The 17,352-nt window shown below is 47.0% G+C and overlaps 1 protein-coding gene across 1 annotated transcript in view; it reads right to left on the reverse strand.

The window, feature by feature from the left end:
- TENM4 (teneurin transmembrane protein 4) overlaps nt 1-17,352 on the reverse strand; it is a 1,172,733-nt gene that overhangs the window by 339,420 nt on the left and 815,961 nt on the right. Inside the window, 3 exon segments of the mRNA XM_030200091.1 lie at nt 11,336-11,391; nt 11,393-11,507; nt 11,510-11,543. Coding sequence (XP_030055951.1) covers nt 11,336-11,391; nt 11,393-11,507; nt 11,510-11,543 — 205 coding nt within the window.

A 17,352-nucleotide genomic window follows, 5' to 3' on the forward strand; every position in this document is an offset into this window, starting at 1 on the left:
TCAAATGCTTTGTTAAAATCGAAATACACATCTAGCGCTCTCCCTCGATCTTACTCTCTGGTCGCCCAGTCAAAGATATCAATCAGATTTGTCTGACAAGACCTGCCTCTAGTGAAACTATCCAGCTTATTTTCGAAAGAGAAGGCCGGCCATCTTCCGACACAAATCGGGAGATGGCCGGCCATCTCTCAAGGCCGGCGAAATTGGCATAATCGAAAGCCGATTTTGGCCGGCCTCAACTGCAGTCCGTCGCGGAGCTGGCCAAACTTCAAGGGGGCGTGTTGGCATGGTGTAGAAGGCATGTGGGCGTGGTACGAGATGGCCGCCTTCGCCTGATAATGGAAAAAAGAAAGCTGGCCCTGACGAGCATTTGGCCAACTTTACTTGGTCCCTTTTTTTCAGGTCCAAGTCCCAAAAAAGTGCCTGAACTGACCAGATGACCACCGGAGGAAATCGGGGATGACCTCCCCTGACACCCCTAGTGGTCACTAACCCCCCTCCCACCCTCAAAAAAACAACTTTAAAAACTTTTTTTGCCAGCCTCAAATGTCATACCCAGCTCCATCACAGCAGTATGCAGGTCCCTGGAGCAGTTTTCAGTGGGTGCAGTGCACTTCAGCCTGTCCTTTTGGCTCCACCCCTCCCATCTCACTTCCTCTCTGGGCAGGACTAGGGTATTTAAGATGGTTCGAAGTACCTGTGGGACCATTCTTAAGGGTGAGGGGCAGTTTATACCCCCTCACAACATGACTATGTTGGGACCATGAAGATGAAGCTTTGAATAAGAGCAGCCAGACTTGAGAATGGATTTTTTTCAGATAAGTTTGTACATATTCAAGAAACCATTTTAAAAAATTGCTTGAATTTGATTTTGTTTTGAAAAGGTGACATATAAATATTCTACACAAGGTAACTATTTTGGTTTGGACCGATGATTAGAGTTGTTGTTCAGCTTTATGATTCAAGTTGAATTGTCTGCAGCTCGTGACTCTATGATGGTCCTTTAATTTTAGAAAATATTTTTTTCTGCTGTATCAGTGATGTGGGTTCAGTATTGCCCATTACTTTTGGATTAAGTTTGAGATATCCTTTTAAATCTCTGTACGGTATGAATCTTCACCTGGAAATAGTGGCTTTCTTAAATTGCCATTCACAAAAGTATGCAAATGCCACATGAGGAAATGTTAATAACACAAACATAGTAACACACATAGTAGATGACGGCAGAAAAAGACCTGCACGGTCCATCCAGTCTGCCCAACAAGATAAACTCATATGTGCTACTTTTTGTGTATACCTTACCTTGATTTGTACCTGTCCTTTTCAGGGCACAGACCGTGTAAGTCTGCCCAGCACTATCCCCGCCTCCCAACCACCAGCCCCGCCTACCACCACTGGCTCTGGCACTGACCGTATAAGTCTGCGCAGCACTATCCCCGCCTCCCAACCACCAGCCCCGCCTCCCACCACCGGCTCTGGCACTGACCGTATAAGTCTGCCCAGCACTGTCCCCGCCTCCCGCCACCGGCTCTGCCACCCAATCTCGGCTAAGCTCCTTAGGATCTATTCCTTCTGAACAGGATTCCTTTATGTTTATCCCACGCGTGCTTGAATTCTGTTACCGTTTTCATTTCCACCACCTCCCGTGGGAGGGCATTCCAAACTTCTGGTGTATTTGATTTTCTATTAGATGTAATATGTCTGAAAAAAAAAAAATTCCCCCAAATTTACTTCAAAGACAGTGGGACACCTACGTTCAGGCAGTGAAAGCACAAAACAGAATTCAAGAAAGCACGGGACAAGCACAGAGGATCCTGGAAAGAGAAAAGAAAAGGCCAGAGACCAAAGAAGTCTGTGGTATTGCAGAAGGAAATGGAAATTGAAGTCTCCCTCGGCCATGATATTATCTGCTTCCAACAGCATCTGTAAGATACTACCTGAAAACTATATAAGCACTGTTGAGTCTGAACTAAGGTAACTACCTGGGCTCCTCATCGTGAGGAACTGATGAAATCAGTCTTGGTTCCTCAACTCTGTTCTTTCAGTTCTTCAAAACAGGAAATTTCAAAAGAGAAAACCGATAACCCGACACTGGCTCACTGTCCTTCTGACGTAAAGCACGGTGGCCACCCTAGTCTGACCTGACCTTAGTTCCTGCCACTTTTTATAAGTTTGTATTTTTAATTCTGTTTGTATACTTTGAACCCGTTGAATTATATTCCACAGAGGCTATGCATTAAAGGCTTTCTCTGGGGAAAAAATGTTCCTAATTTGAAATGAAGCATTTGCGGAGGTTTGTGACTTTTCTGCCTCATCTGTATTTTTGAAGGCCTTTTTACATTTTCTCCGTTAGTTGCCAGCTGGGGATAAGGCCGTCTTGACAGCAGCATGGAAATCCATTATTTCTGAGCACTCTTTCACAGCATCCTATTTTGTGTGACCGCTTGATAATATGTCATCTTTTCTTCCCCTTCTATTTTCAAGTCCCGCTGGAAATCTAACCTTCATTCTCCCGGAGTAAGGTATGCTAAATTGGGTAATCACAATACCTTCTGAGCTTCATTTTTATTCACCTGTTCCAGCATTTTGGAGCAGATTACAGCAACTGTCATGTACAGAGAGGTGCTCTCCCACCAGTGCAAAAGCCATTAACAACAAAATATGATTGCTATCTGTAATGACATGATCACCTGACTAAGCTCCATCACATCTTCATTCTTTTACTATTTCTTATGATTCCAGCTCAGTCTGAACTAGAGAGTTGCACAGGGACAGAAATTTCGCCCATCCCCAATGGAATCTAACCCATACCCACCCGTGCCAGTGAAGATCCATTCCATCCCCACAATTAATCTCCTCCATCCCCACCCATACGAATTAAAAATATTATTTACTTGCTTGCAGCCCTCTGTTTCCTCCCAACCCCAACAGCCTCCCGTGGCTTTTTGCAGGGTACTTACTATTCAACCAATGAGTGTTCCAAGCCTCAGTCTGGTGTTCCGGCTGCCTCTTTGGGCATTCCAAGCCTCATTAAGGTGCCCCAACTGCCTCTTTCCATATGTTCTAAGCCTCATTCTGGTGCTCCAATTGTCTGTTTTAGTGCATTCCAAGCCTCATTCTGGAGTCACCACAGATTTTGATATACATTTGATATATATCATTTAGTAAAGACCCCCAAGTCACTTAACCAGGGGCAGCCCACGGCAATCTGCCGCCTGAGGCAGAGATGAGATGCCCCCCCCCCCCCCGCCCAGTCTAGCATCTCCCTCCTTCTCTCCTTAACCCTCTTCACCTGCCATGGCACCGGCTTCTTCGCTCTACTGAATCCTGCCTCTGAGGAAAAAGGAAGTTATGTGAAGAGGTGGGCCGCAGTAGGGAGAAGAGGAGCAGCATATGGGAATCGCTGCCGCATTTTGGAAAAGAAAAAAATAAGGTAAATGTGGGAAGAGGGTTGAGGAGGGAAGGGAAGAGTGCCGCCTGAGGCCCCACGCCTCAGTTGGCCTAATGGTAGGACTGCCACTGCACTTAACCCTCCATTGCCTCGGGTACAAATGTTTACATTGTGACCCCACTAGGGACAGAGAAAGTACTTGCATATAATAAATATTTCACCTTTCTTTGGTTGTACCACAGAAAGGTAAAAGATCAAATCAATGACCCTTTACCCTTAGCAAACTCCAGTGTTTTCCTCCACTAGCTTGCCCAATGTTTGAAAAGATGAGGTCCAAAACCTGTTAAGCACATTTCATACCGGAAATAGACTGTCTTTATAGCAGCCATATGTGTGAAATTTATACTAAAAGGCATTTATTTGTAAGGCACAGTACAGTCTCAATTATACAACCTTAGCTAATCTGATCCAGGGGCATAGCCAGTGTGGGGCCATGGGGGCCTGGGCCCCCGTAGATTTGCCCCTGGACCCCCTGATGACGACCCCCCTCCCGCCGCCGCCTACCTTTGCTGGTGAGGGACCCCATCCCCTGCCAGCCGAGGTCCTCTTCTTCCCAATCCCACGCAAGGCTTCGTTCTAGTCTGACGTCCTGCACATTCTACGTGCAGGACATCGGACTCACAAAAACAGAACGAAGCCTTGCAGATCAGCCAGCGGCCACGTTGCTGGCTGATCTGCAAGGCTTCGTTCTGTTTCTGTGAGTCTGACGTCCTGCACATACAACGTGCAGGACGTCAGACTAGAACGAAGCCTTGCATGGGATTGGGAAGAAGAGGACCTTGGCTCGGCTGGCGGGGGTTGGGGTCCCTCACCAGCAAAGGTAGGCGGCGGCGGGAGGGGGGTCGTCATCAGGGGGTCCAGGGGCAGAAACGTTTGCAGAAATTTTTGAACTGGGACGCTGCTTCTAACAATGCTTGCTTGATCACTGGACGATGATAAAGGAAGTGCTAAAGAAAGTGACCATTAAAGATGTTTTGAGCTGAGACCTTGCTTTTTCTGCCGGGGAACCATTTTTAATGAGACCGTGCTTTTGCAGAAACGGAACCATGGTAAGATTCTCGTACACAATGTACACCTATTCCTTTTTGTTCATTTACATTTACGGCACTTTCTTTATTCCTACTCTCATTCTTAGATCTGGAGGGTTTCCAGTTTCCGTTCTGCTTCGTACTGTTATTGACTGGAGAAGACAAAGCAGTGAACCTGCAGTAGATAAAAATGGTTTCCATTGCTCTGTTCTATATTTCTGATCGCACTGCCTGCTGTATAATATTATGAAATACAGTATTGTACTGTATACTGCTCTGTATTTGTGCTCAAATAGCCTGTGGTACAATGTTTTTCATTTTTGTTGTGTTGCTGATTAGTGTTAATAAATAATATTTTAAAATTAAAGATACCCTATGCTTGTTCTTTATACATAAAATTTGTTTGCGTGGATTTTTTAAGGGGTTACTATCAGGCTTATTTTCGAAAGAGAAGGGCGCCCATCTTTCGACACAAATCGGGAGATGGGCGTCCTTCTCACAGGGTCGCCCAAATCGGCATAATCGAAAGCCGATTTTGGGCGTCCTCAACCGCTTTCCGTCGCGGGGACAACCAAAGTTCCCGGGGGCGTGTCGGAAGCATAGCGAAGGCGGGACCGGGGCATGCTTAACACAAGGGCGTCCTCGGCTGATAATGGAACAAAGAAGGGCGTCCCTGACGAGCACTTGGCCGACTTTACTTGGTCCATTTTTTTCTTTCGACCAAGCCTCAAAAAGGTGCCCGAACTGACCGGAGGAACCGGGGATGACCTCCCCTCACTCCCCCAGTGGTCACTAACCCCCTCCCACCCTAAAAAAACCTTTAAAAATATTTTTTGCCAGCCTCAAATGTCATACCCAGCTCCCTAACAGCAGTATGCAGGTCCCTGGAGCAGTTTTAGTGGGTGCAGTGCTCTTCAGACAGGTGGACCCAGGCCCATACCCCCCTACCTGTTACATTTGTGGAGGAAACAGCGAGCCCTCCAAAGCCCACCACAAACCCACTGTACCCACATCTAGGTGCCCTCCCTTACTACTACTACTACTTATCATTTCTATAGCGCAACTAGACGTACTCAGCTCCGGGTGCACGCCGCTGGAGGGCTGCAGAGAGCAGCCGCGTGCCTGTCGGCTCCGCTGGTTCCCTGCTCCCTCTGCCTCAGAACAGGTTACTTCCTATCCGCACGGCTGCTCCCAGCAGCCAAGAATGCATCGGGGGGGGGGGGGGGGGGTCGTGCTAAACCAGGGGGGGTGCGCATTGGCGATCCGCCCCGGCTGGCAGCCGAACTAGGATCGTCACTGCACCAGGCTAATTCCTCTTTAGTCTTTCTGAGCTTTTGCGGTTCTGGAGCAGCACAGCCTATGAGGTCTTTTACTAAATGCACTAACTTTTTGCACTTAATGCATCTTAGCAGCAAAAATTAAAAGGCTGTGCAGTAATTGTTGGGAGTTGGCCCAGAACGGCCTCAGAATCTCTGCACTGCAAACTTCATAACTGTGCTTAACTTTGGTTGCAATTAGCTCAGAGGCGCTAAATGTAAATCAAATCAATTCTTGTATAGCGCTAATATCCCCGTTCCAGGGTTCACTGCGGTTTGCACTCTAGGCGAGACAAAAGCAAATAATGTTAGTGTGAGGTATGAGAACAATTAGAGACCACTGGTGTAATGCACAAGACCAAAACCATTATAGGAAAGGATAATGGATGATACTAGGAGGTAGAAGTTAATGGATTGTAATGAAGCAGTCCTTTGGGAAGAGAAAGGTTTTCTGTTCTGATGGCTATAGGTAGAGAGTTCCATATTTTAACTCCAAGTACAGGGAATAGAGAGCTGAAAATCTGATTCTGAATGGTCTTTTGAAACAGTGACGCTAGAATCAATTGTTCATTCAGTCTGTTAGACTGGACCAAACTTAGCGAAGCAGTCTTAGTAGGCACTTCAGAGGTGAAACCCTGTAAGATTTGAAAAACTAAACAAGCAGCTTTGAAACTGAGTCTTTCTGCTATGGGAAGCCAGTGCAGTTCGTTAAGACGAGTTGAAACACTAGCACATCTATTTAATCTGTATATTTAGTCTAGCAGCTGTATTCTACAAGATTTGCATTTTTATTTTCTGATATTGACATTTAATACCAAGAAATAATAAGTACATAAGTAATGCCACATTGGGAAAAGACCAAGGGTCCATCGAGCCCAGCATCCTGTCCACGACAGCGGCCAATCCAGGCCAAGGGCACCTAGCGAGCTTTCCAAATGTACAAACATTCTATACATGTTATTTCTGGAATTGTGGATTTTTCCCAAGTCCGTTTAGTAGTGGTTTATGGACTTGCCCTTTAGGAAACCGTCTAACCCCTTTTTAAGCTCTGTCAAGCTAACCGCCTTCACCATGTTCTCCGGCAACGAATTCCAGAGTTTAATTACGGGTTGGGTGAAGAAACATTTTCTCCGATTTGTTTTAAATTTACTACACTGTAGTTTCATCGCATGCCCCCTAGTCCTAGTATTTTGGAAAGCGTGAACAGACGCTTCACATCCACCTGTTCCACTCCACTCATTATTTTATATACCTCTATCATGTCTCCCCTCAGCTGTCTCTTCTCCAAGCTGAAAAGCCCTAGCCTCCTTAGTCTTTCTTCATGGGAAGTCGTCCTATCCCCGCTATCATTTTAGTCGCCCTTCGCTGCACCTTTTCCAATTCTGCTATATCTTTCTTGAGATGCGACGACCAGAATTGAACACAATACTCAAGTTGTGGTCGATATAATGGCATTATGACATCCTCACACCTGTTTTCCATACCTTTCCTAATAATACCCAACATTCTATTCGCTTTCTTAGCCGCAGCAGCACACTGAGTAGAAGGTTTCAGTGTATTATCGATGACGACACCCAGATACCTTTCTTGGTCCGTAACTCCTAACGTGGAACCTTGCATGACATAGCTATAATTTGGATTCTTTTTTCCCACATGCATCACCTTGCACTTGCTCACATTAAACGTCATCTGCCATTTAGTCTCCCAGTCTCGTAAGGTCCTTCTGTAATTTTTCACAATCCTGTCGCAAGTTAACGACTTTGAATAACTTTGTGTCATCAGCAAATTTAATTACCTCGCTAGTTACTCCCATCTCTAAATCATTTATAAATATATTAAAAAGCAGCGGTCCTAGCACAGACCCCTGAGGAACTCCACTAACTACCCTTCTTCATTGTGAATACTGCCCATTTAACCCCACTCTCTGTTTCCTATCCTTCAACCAGTTTTTAATCCACAATAGGACATTTCCTCCTATCCCATGACCCTCCAATTTCCTCTGTAGCCTTTCATGAGGTACCTTGTCAAACGCCTTTTGAAAATCCAGATACACGATATCAACCGACTCCCCTTTGTCCACATGTTTGTTTACTCCTTCAAAGAATTGAAGTAAATTGGTCAGGCAAGATTTCCCCACACAAAAGCCGTGCTGACTTGGTCTCAGTAATCCATGTCCTTGGAAGTGCTCTGTAACTTTGTTTTTAATAATAGCCTCTACCATTTTCCCCGGCACCGACGTCAGACTCACTAGTCTATAATTTCCCAGATCTCCTCTGGAACCTTTTTAAAAAATCGGTGTTACATTGGCCACCCTCCAATCTTCCGGTACCACGCTCGATTTTAAAGATAAATTGCATATCACTAGCAGTAGCTCTGCAAGCTCATTTTTCAGTTCTATCAGTACTCTAGGATGAATACCATCCGGTCCAGGAGATTTGCTACTCTTCAGTTTGCTGAACTGCCCCATTACGTCCTCCAGGTTTACGGTGAAGTCAGTAAGTTTCTCCGACTCTTCCGCTCGAAATACCATTTCCGACACCGGTATCCCACCCAAATCTTCCTCAGTGAAGACCGAAGCAAAGAATTCATTCAATCTCTCCACTACATCATTGTCTTCCTTGATCGCCCCTTTTACCCCTCGGTCATCCAACGGACCAACCGATTCTTTTGCCGACTTCCTGCTTTTAATATACTGAAAAAAAAATTTTTACTATGTTTTTTTGCCTCTAGAACGTTACAGTAATCCAAATGAGGTAGGACTAACATTTGGACTAGTAGCGTAAAGGCATTTTGGTTGAAGAATGATCTGATTATTTGTTACATTTGTATCCCACATTTTCCCACCTATTTGTAGGCTCAATGTGGCTTTCATAGTACCAGAGAGGCATTACAGACTCTGGTGTAAACAAATACAAAGTGATGTTGCGGTAAGATAAAGTTCATGTGGCACAGCCACATTAGGGTATCGTACAGCGGAAGAGTTGTGTTATGTCCATTACGTACTTTAGTTTTGTTGTATTGTGTTGCAGAGATCAGGCATTTATGATGGACTGGTAGGGTATGCCTTTTTAAACAGGTTAGTTTTTAGTTTTTTCCGGAAGTTTAGGTGGTCGTACGTGGTTTTCAATGCTTTTGGTAATGCGTCCCACAGTTTTGTGCCTATGTAAGAGAAATTGGATGCGTAAGTTGATTTGTATTCGAGTCCTTTGCAGCTTGGGTAGTGCAGATTTAGGTCTGCTCATGTTGATTCGAATGTGTTTCTGGTTGGTAGGTCGATCAAGTCTGTCATGTATCCCGGGGCTTCGCCGTAGATAATTTTGTGGACCAGGGTGCAGATTTTGAAGGCAATGCGTTCTTTGATTGGGAGCCAGTGTAGTTTTTCACGGAGGGGTTTTGCGCTTTCAAATCGCGTTTTTCCAAAGATAAGCCTAGCTGCCGTGTTTTGAGCGGTCTAAAGTTTCTTTAAGGTTTGTTCTTTGCATCCCGCATAAATTCCATTGCAGTAGTCTACATGATTAAACGTGGCTGTCTCATTTTGAATAGTGTTTTCTTCTATAGTTAGTTAATATAGTGAGAGAAGGTGAGTGAAGAATCAAGCAAGACCCCTCGTACTCTTGTTTCAGACTCAACTACAAAACTAATAAGCAGTCCTCACCCATTCAACCGCCTAGTACTAACCGGTGTGATACTGCACTAATTAATGGTTGGTGCATGCTAATTCACGCATGAACAGTGCTACACACCATAATAAATGGGCCCCCATATGTGAAAGTAATCTTCTCTTAAGGAATCTTCATACTATGATTGTATGAGTAGCTTTTCAAAAATGATAAATGAATATTTATTTCATTTTGAAAAGAGGGAATATCATTAGCGTTTCCTATTTAATTTCAATGATAGCAGGTCCTTAGTAGCTCGGGATCAAGGACTGTGATTGAAATAGTTGAGGCAAATTGGGGGGGGGGGGGGGGGCTACCAAATAGGGGAAAACCCCTCATGTATCAGAAATGAAGGCCCATGGCAGCATAAACCATTACAAGAAAATTCCAACTGAGATGGAAACCAAAGGAACACAGAGACTCGGCCAGATCTCAACTCCGTGCCCCCTCTCCCTCCTCCCGCAAAAAACAGATTAAAAAAATAAGAAAACTAAAATAAAATGTACAGTTTCAACAACAAGAATAGATATGGAAATTAAACTGGAAATAACTGGGAAAAATCCAAATAAGTCAAACCGAAAGATCAGATTTTTTTTTTAATATGACCTTCTAATAATCTCCTGGACTCGAAATAGTCCATTATCCTTTCATCACTGAGGAAAGACTAACTGGTCAGATTCACTTACAAAATTACATATATACTCTTCTACAGGAAATTCAAATAAATTGCAACAAAACACTGTAGAAATCTAATTGTCTGCTGCTAAGTTGATATGAAAAATAAGACAAAATGCCTTGTTCATCTCCCTGTTCTCCCTTGAGAAAGCCGGAGGGAGAAACGGGTTCCCGCTGGGAGGAACGAGATTGGGAGGAGAGTGGCCGCATTTGATCAAGAGGTTAAGTGACCATATTTAAATTTTTTTTGAGGCGTTATGTTATTGGGACTTATGCTAGCTGATTTTTTGAGCAAGGGAAAAGTAAAAAGAAAAAAGTAAAAAACAAAACAAAAACATTCATTTAACATTCACTTTAAGTAGATTTTTGGCCAGTGATGGCTCAATAGCCGAGTGAAGTGCTTTGAATAGGGTTACCATTTTTCGTCCTCATAAAAAGAGGACACTTGCCCCGCCCCCATTCCACGCCCTTGCACCGCCTCGTTCACGCTATCGCCCCGCCCCCGGTCACCCCCTCTTCCCCCCCATCACCTTCCCTCCCCTTACGCTACTATCCCTGGTGGTCTAGAGGTACCTCTTCGCCCTTCGGGGCAGGAAAGAGCCCCCTCTTTCCTGCCCGGAGCGCTGCTGCTAGCTGCCCTGCTGCATCCTGTGTAAGTCCAGCTCTCGACGTTTCAAAATGGCCACCGAGAGTTGAAGTCTCGCGAGGCTGCTTCAACTCTCGGCGGCCATTTTGAAATGCCGAGAGCCGGATTCACAGTATGCAGGGCAGCTAGCAGCAGCGCTCCGGGCAGGAAAGAGGGGGCTCTTTCCTGCCCCGAAAACGAAGAGGTACCACTAGACCACCAGGGATAGTAGCGTAAGGGGAGGGGAAAGGAGTCCCATGTCCACCTCCGCTCCCGCCAGCCAGCCTGTTTGTCCAGAAATCTGGACAAACGGGCAGCTGGCCAAATCCGTCCGAACACACCGGACATGTCCTCAAAAAGAGGACATGTCCGGGTAAATCCGTAAGTATGGTAACCCTAGCTTTGAAGTTATCTGTGACAAGACCACTGTGGCACTTGGGCTTTTCTGAGGTCTTTCCTTTCTTATGTTATTTTTATTTCTAGTTTTTTTTTTTTAATTTTTGATGCTGTTTTTGAGCAGCAGACAATTAGATTTCTACAGTGTTATGTTGCAGATTTGCTAACAAAACAGCACTGCTTACCAATGGCTGTGGTGAGAAAGGAGACCACCTCAGACTCTTTGCCATCGTGTAGAAAGCCAGATGCAGATTCCTGTATCCAAGTACTGAATGAATCCTGTTTCGTGACTGGACAGTGGAACAATGCCCCTGTGTAGGCGCTGGGGTCCTTCTAGGCTCCTCACCTCCTGGGTAGCAGACGTCTCCCATCCAGAAGCTCCACAAAGTCAAACTATGAAACACCAAGGATAACACAACAAATTTTAAAATGCATTCAGTGTTCTACTGTTCTTTAGCTTAGAAGTTAAAGCACTATGCTATGGAAATGAGCAATTTAAATTCCATTTTCACCTTCAGCATTCAATGTAAGGAAGTGTGAATAGCTTCATAAAGAAGATTTCACGTGAGGAATGACATGGAATATGTATAATCACATTGTGAATTTTTGTGCCTTATTTGTCCTTTATCTGCACCTAAGAGCTACTTGCAAAATCATGCAAAATTACCATATGCTGAAGCATCATTCAAGTTAGAGGGTAGGGAGCCAGCGAAACCATTATGCAGAATTTTCAGCGTGTTATGACTGGATCTTTTGTATGATTTTTATTTTTATTATTATTTTAATTGCATTCCTTTTCCTACTTTTTCATCATTGTTTTTTTAGCCTAGTGTGTAAGCAGCTCTGATTTGTTAAAAATAAAAAAAACGGTATGGTAAGTCCTAATAAACGATAAGTGATAAGAAACAAGTCACAATGTCACAGAACATTGAGAAACTTTATTACCAAAAATGTGCTGGAATCAAGTCTACATTTTGTACGGACTTTTCACAAACGCAATCTTGTGAAGCTATTATATTATTTAAATCAGCTGACATCACACACACACACACAAAAAATGGTACCATCTTAATTTGATGGAAAACATCAGGTACATTAGTCCCTTATCAAAATCCCTCCACACAATCTTAACAGCAGGTAGAAAAGAAGGGCAGATGTTGCCTAGCGAGCTGCATGTAGGTTAACATGGAAGCAGGCCATACAGTAGTGTGTTACTGTTGGCTCTTCACTTTCCTGTGGCTGGCTCTCTATCTGCATCAGTGATGACATGTGAGGTATGTGAGGCAGGAGGAGTGGGCCTAGGGTTAGGGTGGTGGACTGTGGTCCTGGGGAACTGAGGAACTGAATTCGATTCCCACTGCAGGCACAGGCAGCTCCTTGTGACTCTGGGCAAGTCCACTTAACCCTCCATTGCACCATGTGAGCCGCATTGAGCCTGCCATGAGTGGGAAAGCGCAGGGTACAAATGTAACCAAAATAAAATAGATACTATTGGAGATTTCTACATGGAATGTTGCTACTATTGGAGATTCTACATGGAATGTTGCTATTCACTAGCAACATTCCATGTAGAAGGCTGCGCAGGCTTCTGTTTCTCTGAGTCTGACGTCCTGCACGGTACGTGCAGGATGTCAGACTCACAGAAGCAGAAGCCTGCGCGGCCACATTGGTGTGACTCTGGGCAAGTCACTTAACCCTCCATTGCCCTGTCTGGTTCTCAGGTTTCAGAGCCCCGCGGGGCCGGGCTCTGGAGCAAACGTGAGCCCTTGGGCTGCTGACGAGGAGCGACAGCAGCAGGCAAAACCCACCAACCAACACTGGGTAAGCACACCGGCAGGGACTTGCAGGCACTGCCCAGCGAACCGGAACACATGGGACTGGAATCCCCCGGACTGGAGGACACAGGACTGGAACACACACCGGACCGGAACACACTGGACTGGAGCACACCAGACTGAACACCCTGGACTGGTCCCCCGGACTGGAGGACACAGGACCGGAACACGGGACTGGAGCACACTGGACTGGTCCAACAGCTTCACCTGTACTTAGCTACTAAGCCCCCCAAGAGTTGAGCTCCTGGGTTCGAGTAGCCGACAGGACTTACTGGATACCGGAATGACAAAGGGACCAGGACTGGAAACAGGAAGTGCTCCTAACCCTAAACTGATCTACGTGCTCCCAAGCCCTAACCAGCAGGAGTGTTCCTAACCGTAAAACTGACAAAAGGACTTCCTACGCCCTATACTAAACAGGAGTCCTAATCCCTGCACAAGAAAGGGACCTTCCTAAGCACTAAACTAACAGAGCAGGGTACTAATACAAAGCTAACACAGGTGCTACTAAGCACCAAGCTACAAGCAGAGCTTTACACTAATAAGCTAAACACAAAACTAAACCAGCTACCTAAGCACTGCTCTAGCAAGCTAGATACAACTAACAAGGTGCTTCCTAAGCACTACTCTGGCAAGCAACCAGAAGAGCTCCTAGCACTAAAAGGGAAGACAGGGGAGCCACAAGGAAAAAGAAGGGAAGCTACACATAAGCCAAAAGTGATTCTAAATCACCAAACACCAACAGCCAAAGACTGCAATGCTACCAATAGCACAAACACCAGTAAGTACTTCTAACAGCAAACTCTGCAGTGTTCCTAACAAACCAAACCCAGGAGTACTTCTAATAGCAACAGAGCTTCCAAAGCCCTACACATAGCAATGCTTCCAAAACAAGAGGGAAAAGCAGGGGAACCAAGGGAAAAGCAGGGAAAGCTAAACACATAGACACCAGTGCACACTGCACTGACACTAACCTGGACCTTAGCAAAAGCAAGCAGGGACCCTAGGACACAATGTCAGAAGTGCACACTGCACCAACCCTACCTAAAGCAAACACAACTGTTGCAAGGCCCTGAAGGAAACAACACCACTTCCTTATCAACAGCCCTCCCTGCTGATGTCACACTCCCTAGACCTAGGCAAAAGCACACTGACCCAGAGAGGCCCAACCCACACCAATGCAAAACCGTGAAAACACTTGAAGCCAGTACACCCAAAGAGAGTTAGAGCAACTCAGGCAACACACACACAGCTGTAGTGAAGTGAGACAATTAACCCATGCTGCTGGCAAGCTGCCAGCACAGAGAGACAGAGCCAGCTCAGAAAGGAAAGAGAAAAGAAACAGAAGCCAGCTAAGAAGCTGACCCCCAGGAAAGAGGTAAGTTTGAGAGGGGTTCAGACCCCAATCATAACAGCACCTCCCCCTCAAGGCTCCCGTGTCCCCACGGGAGCCCCAGGTCTCAAAAGACAATTTAGGGTCTCCATGGGTAGCTGTGATGAAATCTCCCAATGGGTTTCACAACTAAATCTGGGCTGCTGGGCAGGACGTGACAAGTAAATCTGGAACTAAGAAACCAGAATGGCTTTGGCCGCCACGAGGCTCTTTAGAACGGCTGCTAGGCAGGATCAGAGTCTTGGATGCAACAAGTGGAGTTCTATTCAACAGGAACCATCTCTTGAAGGAGTCCACAACTTCCTTGACTTCCTGGCACTCCACTGTAGCAGCCAGAAACTGGGCTAGAGCCCACACACCCATCCTGGAATCTAAAGCCGGACAGGAACTCGAACAAGACTTCAGACTGGACCTTGCCTCTGGCTGGAGCTGGAACTCAGGAGGGGTTCAACATCTTGGTTGAAGTGGGAACTCAGAGTAGGACTCAGCATCTTTGCCTGAGACTGCAATCTGATCCGGCCTCAGCCTCTTGGCCGGAACTGCCACTCAATTCGACTCAGCCTCTTGGCTGGACTCGGTACTCAACGTAGACTCAGCATCTCGGCTGGCACTGGGACTTGCTCCGGACTCAGCATCTTGACCGGGACTGCAACTTGACCCGGACTCAGCATCTTGCCTGGAACTGGAACTCCAACTTGACCCAGACTCAGCATCTTGGCCGGGACTGCAACTTGACTCGGACTCAGCATCTTGCCTGGAACTGGAACTCCAACTTGACCCGGACTCAGCATCTTGGCCGGAACTGCAACTTGACCCGGACTCAGCATCTGCCTGGGACTGGAACTCCAACTTGACCCGGCCTCAGCATCTGGCCGGGACTGCAACTTGACTCGGACCTCAGCCATCTTGGCCAGGACTGCAACTTGAGCCAGACTCAGCATCTTGCCTGGACTGGAACGCCAACTCTCACCGGACTCACATCTTGACCGGAGTGCAACTTGACCCGGACTCAGCATCTTGCCTGGAACTGGAACTCCAACTTGGCCCGGACTCAGCATCTTGCCTGGGACTGGAACTCCAACTTGACCCGGACTCAGCATCTTGGCCGGGACGGCAACTCTCACCGGACTCAGCATCTTGGCCGGGACTGTAACTTGACCCGGACTCAGCCTCTTGCCTGGGACTGGAACTCCAACTTGACCTGGACTCAGCATCTTGACCGGGACGGCAACTCTCACCAGACTCAGCATCTTGCCTGGACTGTAACTTGACCCGGACTCAGCATCTTGCCCGGGCTGTAACTCAATTCTGATTCGGCATCTCGGCTGAACTCTGCACTCGGTGCAGACTACAGCACTCATCGTGGACTCATTATCTCGGCTGGACTCTGTACTCAGTGCAGACTCAGCACTCATTGTGGACTCATTGTCTCGGCTGGACTCTGTACTCAGTGCAGACCCAGCATCTGACTGGAACTACAACTCGATCCAGACTCAGCATCTTGACTGGAACTGCAACTCGATCCAGACTCAGCCTCTTGACTGGAAACTGCAACTCGATCCAGACTCAGCCTCTTGACTGGAACTGCAACTCGATCCAGACTCAGCCTCTGACTGGAACTGCAACTCGATCCAGACTCAGCATCTTGACTGGAACTGCAACTCGATCCAGGACTCAGCCTCTTGACTGGAACTGCAACTCGATCCAGACTCAGCATCTTGACTGGAACTGCAACTCGATCCAGACTCAGCACCTTGACTGGAACTACCACTCGATCCAGACTCAGCATCTTGGCTGCCACTGCTGCAACTCGCTCTGGACTCAGATCTTGGCTGCTACTGCTGCAACTCGCTCTGGACTCAGCATCTTGGCTGTCACTGCTGCAACTCGCTCCGGACTCAGCATCTGGGCTGGAACTCAAAACAGACTCAGGCACTGGGCTGGAACTCAGTGTGGGACTCAGAAGCTTGGCAGACAAAGCCCTTCAGGCTGGACTCAGACGTTTGTCGGGAAAATCAGGAAGCCACCTTCTTTCAGCTTGGGCTTCAGGAGTATCCCGTAGGGTTGGCTCCGAGAGGAGTTGGAAGCGGTAAAAGAACAGCTTGGTAGAGGGATCAATAGCAGAAACTGGGTTTTCTTCGAACCCAAGCCAGGGAGACACGCCTTCTTTCCGCTGCAGCTTCAGGAGTATTCTTCAGGGCTGGATCAGACAAAAGTGCAACCCGGTAATCCTGGAGTGTCAGAAACGGATCCAGATCAAAAATGGGGTTGGAACTGGGATCCAAACTGGTACTAGGAGACTCAGTAGACAGCGCCACTTGAACTGGCATCGGAGGCTCGGTCAGCAGCGTCCCTCGGACTGGACTCTGAAGCTTGGCTGAACGCGCTGCTCGGACTGGATTCAGAGGCTTGTCTGGGCGCACTGCTTGAACGGGACTGGACCCCTGCTGGGCCCCAGAGAGTGGAATTCCCAAGACGTCTCCTCTCAGCGACAGCTTCCGGAGTATCCCACAAAGCTGGGATTCAGGACAAGGCTGCGGCGATACTCTGAGAGCATGATGAAAGGGTCCATATCTGAAACTGGGCTTTCAGTGATTCCAAGCCACCGGACACGTTTTCTCTCAGCTGCCGCTTCAGGGGTCTTCTTCAAAACAGGATGAGACAACAGTTTCCCACGATACTGACGAAGAGTCATAGAAGGATCAAGAACACGATGGAGCTGGACCCCAGCTGGGTCAGCTGGGCGGGGGTTCTTGCCGGGCTCATGGCCTTTGCAATCTGTCTGGTTCTCAGGTTCAGAGCCCGCGGGGCCGGGCTCTGGAGCAAACGTGAGCCTTGAGCTGCTGACGAGGAGCGACAGCAGCAGGCAAAAACCCACCAACCAACACTGGTAAGCACACCGCAGGGACTGCAGGCACTGCCCACGGAACCGGAACACATGGACTGGAATCCCCCGGACTGGAGGACACAGGAC

Source organism: Microcaecilia unicolor, chromosome 4, assembly GCF_901765095.1.
Source record: "Microcaecilia unicolor chromosome 4, aMicUni1.1, whole genome shotgun sequence".
NCBI classification, from domain to species: domain Eukaryota; kingdom Metazoa; phylum Chordata; class Amphibia; order Gymnophiona; family Siphonopidae; genus Microcaecilia; species Microcaecilia unicolor.